This window comes from Cyprinus carpio, chromosome A13 (genome assembly GCF_018340385.1).
Source record: "Cyprinus carpio isolate SPL01 chromosome A13, ASM1834038v1, whole genome shotgun sequence".
Lineage (NCBI taxonomy): Eukaryota > Metazoa > Chordata > Actinopteri > Cypriniformes > Cyprinidae > Cyprinus > Cyprinus carpio.
In genome coordinates, this window is record NC_056584.1 from 27,590,534 (window position 1) to 27,598,907 (window position 8,374).

Consider the following 8,374-nt stretch of genomic DNA (forward strand, 5'->3'; position numbering starts at 1 on the left):
TCTGGCAATCTCTCAGAACACCCCATTTAACCTCTTAGCAACACCCTGAGACCATCCAAAACACCCTGAAAACCCCCTTAGCAACACCCTGGTAACAGGTAACAACTTTTTTTCTTTTTGTCTCAGGGCTATCGTGACTCATTAAAATCACAATTTGGTTTTAAAAACCATAGGTTCAGTATACACAGTTGTAATATTACTAGTCCATACAAAAGTCATTATTGTACTTTAATAATGTACATTTTAATATATGCATTTGGCAGATGCTTTTTCTCCAAAAGCAACTTAGCTTTTATCAATTCATGCATTACCTGGAAATGCATTTGCATTAAAATGTGAAGGTAATCACCAGTGTGAACCTTAAAGAAACGTTATTGCAAAGAAACGCTGGTTTGCTGTAAGGATTTTATTATTTTATTTATTATATTTTATTTTATTTTATTTATTTATTTTTTGCATAGGTCACTTGATTTGATATTTGTTATCTAATGCAATGATACTCAGACACTTTTAAGTGTCCAAATGTATTTTGGGGGAATCACACACTTCTGTACCACCCAAAAACTACCTGAGAGCCTCAGTGCTTGCGGTCACTGGGCTGGCTTTAGAGGTTCTGATGCATGCATCGCTGCGGTGAGCCGGATTGGTTTCGACAGTAGTCCTGGCCGCGCATCTTGCTGTTAGCATCAGGCCTGGCAGCTCTTCTACTGTTTGACCGCTGACAGGCAGACAGAAATGCCACAGTGCATCAGCCACATCAGTGCATCTCAGCCAAACGCTGGAGCTCCTTCACTCCCCTCTGCTCCTCATCTGTCCATCCGTCTGTCCGTCCCATCATCCTGCCTGCAGGCGTCTCTCCATCCCCGCGCACAGATTACAGCCAGAGACACAAGCATTGTCACTTTCTGAGCTCATGGGGAGAAGATGTGACTAATAAAGAGAGAGAAATGGGAATCATTTTGTGGCAGAAGAAGAGGGAAAATAAAGTTTACACTGTCATACAGACAGCAGAGCGTCCTTCTGCCCAGGAGGGTAAATGTCATGAAAACATGTCTCAGACCCGACTGAAACAAAACCCTAAAGCTAAGAACCCTGTAATAATTTGTATTTTTCCCAAAAAGGATTGTCTAATCAAAAAGAATTCATAAAACATTAACAATTTATTATTTCATTACAATTTTAACAATAATAGGGTTCTATGAAATGTTTTTTTTTTTTCACATTTTATTTTCCCCCCCCCAATTTTTAATAGTTTCTGCATAATTTTTCCTAAATTAATAATAGGGCTCTATGAAATGTGATTTTAATAATCAAAATGTACATGTAATTAATTGAATACATAAAATGTGAACTAATTAATTTAGTTTACAATTAATAATTTATTACAATTGTAATAATAATAGGGCTCTATGAAATGTGTTTTTGTTTTTTTCAAATTCCATGTTTTCAGTTAAATTTTTTCTGGATTCGATTTTTTTTTTAATTATTATTTATTCGGTTTAATTAAATTTTACTAATCAAGAAGGATGTCTAATCAGATTGAATTCATAAAAAAAACAATCAAACAATTAATTAAAAATTTTGATGTTTTCTGTTTAAAAAATGTTTATTAACAATTTTTTTAATTCCCATTTCAAGCAATTGTTCCAATTTTCCAAATGTTTTCTGTTTACATAAAGTTTTAATAAATAAATAAACAATCCAATTTATTTCCCACCCATATATATACTAACAAATTTTATCAACATTAAAAAATAAAAAAATAATCATTTTTATTATTCAAACATAATTTTAAAAATTTAAAAAATTGTATTTTATTTTTTTAATTTTTAATTAGTACCAATGTCTAATCATTATTTTTTAATTTTTAATTAATACCAATGTCTAATCAATAGAATTCATAAAACTCCAAAAAATGTAATAATATTTTATTTTATTTTTATCAATAATATGTCCCTTTAAAATGTATTTTTCAGAAATGCTGTGTTGTCCATTGTAATTAATCTATATTCTGTGTTTTATGATTGAATACAAATTTATTATAAAAAATTATGGAAATCAAACAAATCCACAAAACTTCAACAATTAAACTTTTAATATGTAAATGAAATTTGCCAAAAGTGCTGCACATCAGGTTTAATTTAATTTAAATGAATTATTTTATGATATTGCTTAAATGAATTTAAACAACTTTTCTATATTCTGTTTTGTGATTTAAGAAAATATACAGAGTATATATATATATAGATATATAACAGTGAATTCCATTTTTATGACTGGATTCTGGGATTGCTTCTGCATTCTCTCCATCACGGAAATCGTAGGGCCCTAGACAGCCCTTGTTTGTAATTATCACTAAGGGTTTTCTTGCAGGTCACGTTTCACAGGAAACCAGCGTGACCAGTCAGCGTCCAAGAACTTGAAGAGGCTAATCATAATAAACGTAATGAACAAAATGTGATGAGTGGAGTTTGGATAAAGTGTTCTCAGAGCCGAGATCAAGTCATGTAATGGTGTCTCATGAAAGCGTGCAGATGGCTGTAATCTGTAATAGAGTTCTAAGCTTTAATCAGTTTGGAGAGCGGCGGTAAATGCCACCGGAGTGACCTTTAACTGGAGGAATATTGTGACTGGAGGCTCCGCTGTTTGGTCTGTGTAATAGGGTCTGTTAACTGTGTCTCTGTTTGCTGCGCTCGGGAATCTGATGAAGCGTAAATGTCAGAAGATGTTTGCGAATTCACACATTTGCATGGGATACTTGAGGATCCTTTGAACTCAATCAGCGAGGATCTTTCCGCTCTCGTTTCTCTGTCTTGGCTGTGACTTTGGCCTTGGCTCCTCTTTATGTCCGCTGAAGCGATAAAAGAATCAGCTTTAGTGAAAAGAAACACGTCTCTGCTGCTGCACAGTTAGTGTTGTATATTTAGTGCTTCATTATCCTCTGTAACACAACCAGTAGGTCATAAATGTGATCTGAGAAAGGACGGCAGTGGATTGATCTCGCTGATCTCGAGGTATGACTGTGGATTGCTGGGCAATTTTGTGCCAAGAGTAAAATTACAATGCTTTTTTATATAAACATAGCAACACTTTTCATATAATCAAAGTGCTTACTGAGTTATGAGGGGGTTTTAGCAGCCATTATGACTGGAATTCAATAATATTGCATGCGGTGTCTGGCCGCACATAAAACCAATTTAACTGGCTTTGATTTATGAAATATTTGGAGGAATCTGTTATTTTGGTCACATTTTCTCAGGAGGGTATATAACAACTAACTTCATTGTGATTTAGCATAGAGTTGTTATGGTTAACTAAATCTGAAACTAGAACCGTAAAAAAAAGAAAAGAAAATCAGTACTTGAAATAAACTTTTTAAATAAAATAACATAAAATAAAATAAAATAAAATAAAATAATAATAATTAATAAAATAAAATAAAATAAAATAAAATAAAATAAAATAAAATAAAATAAAATAAAATAAAATTTTATTTCAGTTGATATATTGAAATAAACTAAAAAATACTAAAAACAATGTCTAGATAGTTTTAATAATTAATAAATATAAAAAAATAACAAAATGACTAAACATAAACAAAAATGTAAATTGATTCCAAATATTAATATAAGCTATAATAATGTCTCAGTGCAAAGTACAATATATATATAACTTTGTATGTGATTAATTGCAGTTAATCGTTTGACAGCTTGATCTATTTTCAGTTTTAGTAATTTTAGTACTTCAACTTAAACTTCGCTATCTATATACATATTATTTTTAATATTTTTTTTTTTATATTTTAAGTGACTTTCATTTTAGTTTGTTTGAGAAATTAAGCTTGTTAAGGCTTGCTTTATTTAATCTTAATTTCATCTTAAATCTGAACAGTATGTCAAGTTGATCTTTCTCTTGTGTTTTCCAGATGCGCTGTGGACCGGTGGCTTTAGCTCGACCTTGAGCTCTTGCAGCTGTGACTGAACAGAAATTCCTTTAACACCGACCCGCCAGCGACCGCAGTTCCTCTCTATCTCTTCTCACGGTCTCAATGGCTAATCTTCTGAGCTATGTTTTGTTCCTGGCGCTCCGGACGTTTGCTGCCCCGCCAGAGTACATCCAAGTGTGGCCCGGCGGATCGACGTCAGCCCCAAGAGATCCGGGCAACGATACGGTCGGCCCTTCTTTAGTTCCCCCTCCAGGAACCAGCAAACACGCTCCGCACAGCATCATCATCGGCGTGCGGAAAGGAGGCACCAGAGCGTTGCTGGAAATGCTGGATATCCATCCCGAAGTGGCGGCGGCTGCCACTGAAGTTCACTTCTTCGACTGGGACGAGAACTACGCCAAAGGCTTCGAATGGTACCAAGACCAAATGCCCTATTCGTACCCAAATCAGATCACTGTTGAAAAGACGCCGGGGTATTTCACGTCTCCAGTGGCACCTGCACGGATTCACGCCATGAACTCTTCCATCAGACTCTTGCTGATCTTGAGAGACCCGACGGAGAGAGTCATATCGGACTATACGCAAGTCTACTTCAACCGCTTGGAGAACCACAAACCCGTACAGGCCATCGAGAACATGCTAGTCAAGAACGGCGCGCTAAACACGCGCTACAAAGCCATCCAGCGCAGTCTCTACGACGTCCACATGAGGAACTGGCTTCAGCACTTTCCTCTGGAGCAGATCCACATTGTGGACGGGGATACGCTGATCCACGACCCCTTACCGGAGCTCCAGCGAGTCGAGCGCTTCTTGGATCTGCCGCCTCGGATTGTGGCGTCCAACTTCTATTTTAACCAGACCAAAGGCTTCTACTGCATCCGCAGTGATGGCCATGAGAGATGCCTGCACGAGTCTAAAGGACGCCCGCATCCGCCTGTTAACAGCACTGTGCTGCGACAGCTGCGTTTGTACTTGCGCCAACACAATCGGAACTTCTACCGGCTTATAGGACGTACCTTTAACTGGCAGTAGTGGGAGGGGCTGGAATTAGCCAATCACAGCCCAGCTGAGGGACTGATTGACAGCTGATGCACCGTACAAACCACTCCCCCTCGGACACGTCTCTTAAATGCCTTCCAGCTGCATTTAAAGGGAAAGTTCACCCAAAAATTCTAATTCACTGTTAACGCTATACAAGATGTAGGTGAGTTTATTCGTCAGTAGGACAGTAAAGAAGATTTTTTGCTGAAAACGTGGTCCTTGGTGACTCATATAACGCAAGTCAATGGCTTCCAGCACTTTAAGAGTCAAAAAAGCACATACAGGCAACATGAAATGAATCCCAGTGGCTCCTGACGATATATTGAGGTCTTATGAAGCGAAATGATTGGTCTGTGCAAGAAACTGAACATTATTTACAACATTATTACCTGTAATCCAGACCCTCGGGCAAATTGGGAAATCTGATTCTTTTCTGCGAACTGATTCTTTTGGACAGATTGTTTCAATGAATTGGTCCAATTTGCTAGTTTGTTTACGCAATCATGCAATGACGTAAAATATATGCAATTATGTTATTAAAGCACCCAATAATGATGTGAAATGTGGATGGTTTACATGTCTTAGGCACATAAACGCATGCACATATGAGCAGCTCATCTGTCTTTGTTCCGAGTTGAACTGTTTCAAAAGAACCGGTTCAAAAGAATGATTCGTTTGTGAACCGGGCATCACTCCGGACCGTTTGCCTGAGACTTAGGATTACAGGTGATAATGTTTTAAATCATTTCACTTCATACGATCGCAGTATATCATCAGTACTTGCTGGGATTAATTTCATGTTGCCTGTATGTGCTTTTGACTCTCAGTGTGACGGTAGCCATTGACTTGCATTTTATGAATCACCGAGGACCACGTTTTCAGCTAAAAATCTTCTTCTAAAAATCTTCTCGTTCTACTGAAGAAAAAAAGACATCTACATCTTGAATGGCCTGAGGGAGAGTAACTTAACAGAACATTTTCATTTTTGGGTGAACTGTCTCTTTAAGACTTCAGAATGATCATGCGTTCAATCTGAAATTGTAAGGAGTAAGATATTAAAACTGTGCTGTGGGGGAATAACTTTGCTGTCAAGTGTCTTTGTCGTAACAAAGTTACCCGAGACAAATCTGAGTCTTTTTTTTTCTCTCTCTCACTATTTGTTTGATATTCTTGTACTTGATAATAAATGGTTCTGCTTCCGAAATGGGCCCTGAATATCTCGTCCGTCTCTTCAGCTCTGGTTTTTGAAACATACAGTAAAATGGTCAGTTTATACAAGCTCTAATGTCAGATAAACTGACTGAAACTGAAGGAATCGAGTACAGAAAACTCGTCTTTTATCGTCCTGACAGGGTTTATTTTGTGACAGTGACTGTCTTAATGTACAATATCTTTATTAACTATTTGCCAAATAAATCAATGCACATAGCATAAAGAAAGAAAGAAAGAAAGAAAGAAAGAAAGAAAGAAAGAAGAAATAGGCAAAGAAAGAAAGAAAGAAAGAAAGAAAGTCATGTTTCAAATAAAAATATTGGGACTGGGGAAAATAACATTCTACATTAATTTTGGGACTCAGAATGTTAATCTATTGATGTGAGTTTTATTGTTGTGAGTTTTATAATAGGCCGTGTAAAAAATTAAAATAATGATGCTGCACTGCTGTACAGCAGCTATTTTATTACAATTTATATACTATTATATGTTATTAATAGTTTGAATTAGCTTTTATTTTTATATTGTCAGTTTTAATTTGTTTAATTTTTAGTAATTTTGTTGTTTTTGTCATTTTTTTTTATACATTCCTAAATAGTTTTAATTTACTTTGATGTAATTTAATTCATTTTAGTTAGTAATTTTAGTGCTTAAACTTATTTCATTTATTGCGAAGACCAAACATTTAAAATTTTCTCATTTAGTTTACGTTTTTCATCTAATATTTATATTTTTATATTTATATATAATTTAGTACTTCTATTTACTTTTTCAGTGCAATTTAATTTAATTTAATATTTTTATTATTTTTTATTATTTTTATTTTTTTCGTTATGTGCTTTTATCACATTTTTTCTTTCTTTTCTTTTTTTAAATAATTTTTCTAAATGGTTTTAATTTATATTAGATTCTGTTTTAATACTAGAGCTTAAACTTACTTCAGTTACAAACCAATTCATTTAATTTAATCATCTAAAACTAATATTTATATTTTATTCAATTTAAACTTTATTTCAGTTCAATTTAGTTTCATTTGTAGTAATTTTGTTATATGCTTCTCTCATGGTTATTATTTTTTGGTTTTTGAAAATATTTCCAAATATTTTATTTATTTATTTATTTATTTATTTATTTATTCTAATTAGTCACTTCAACTTCAACTTATTTCAATTAGTTGCCAAGGCAACATTTAAAGTTTTTCATCTAATATTTATATTTTATTTTAATTAACAAAAATGTGTTGTTGTTGTTGTTTAAGTTTTATTTGATAATAATGTCATTGGCACACATAAATACCCTCCAAAAGTAAGTATAAGTTACGGATTATTTCACACACAGAGCTGATCTGCAGCACTTGTCATTTGTAAATGCGAAGCCTAGCAGACGGTCCGTGAACAAACTGTGGTCAGAATGTGAATCTGTCCCGACAGACAGCAGTTCAGCTGAAGATCCAGACAGTGTTGGAGAGGACAGTCAGGAAACTGTTGTAAGAAAGCATCCGCTGCTTATCTTCACCATCTATTTCCCTTCTCCTCTAGCATCCTCTCTCTGCTTCCATCTGCATTTCCTTCCAGCTCATCATTTTCCTCATTCTCCTGATTTCTGAGAGCCGCTGTTCAGCATGTGTGCATCTGCGTCTGCGCAGTGCTTTAGCATGTGTCTGTGTGATTGGGGTTATCACACTTCTGAGCGCGCTGACGTCAGTGCACTTCTTCACACGCGCAAATTCATGAATAACCGTGATTGTGAAGGGAATGTTAAGAACGCAGCTCATATTCTTATGCAGAGAGACGTTAAAAGTTTGAAGAAGGAAAAAGATGCTCATTTTTACACAATTATAGAAAGATTCAAAATAACCATGTTAATCATCATTTTTATTTATTTATTTTAGTGTTATATCTATACTATTATAGATTTTAATAATATTTGTAGCTTTTTATATAAATTTTAATTTTAGTTTAACCCCTTAACTGTCACTCACGTTTTTTGAACATAGACTTGAAAATGCACTTTCCAAACTAAATTTTTATAATTCATGAACAAAAACATTTTATAACATGATGTTGATGTACCATTTTCGTGGTCTGCAATGTCCTGATTTTTAAATGGGTTTTTAAAGGATGAATTTTGAGATTTAAAGTTTTCATTTGATATATCATTTCTGATTATTTCTAA

The 8,374-nt window shown here is 34.6% G+C and overlaps 1 protein-coding gene across 1 annotated transcript in view; it reads left to right on the forward strand.

Moving 5' to 3' along the window:
- Positions 1 to 6,194, forward strand: part of LOC109109112 (heparan sulfate glucosamine 3-O-sulfotransferase 1-like) — a 55,216-nt gene extending 49,022 nt beyond the window's left edge. The window contains exon 2 of the mRNA XM_042769565.1: positions 3,926 to 6,194. Coding sequence (XP_042625499.1) covers positions 4,049 to 4,978 — 930 coding nt within the window. The 5' untranslated portion in view covers positions 3,926 to 4,048 and the 3' untranslated portion in view covers positions 4,979 to 6,194. The remainder of the gene's footprint in view (positions 1 to 3,925) is intronic.
- Positions 6,195 to 8,374: the final 2,180 nt, after the last annotated feature.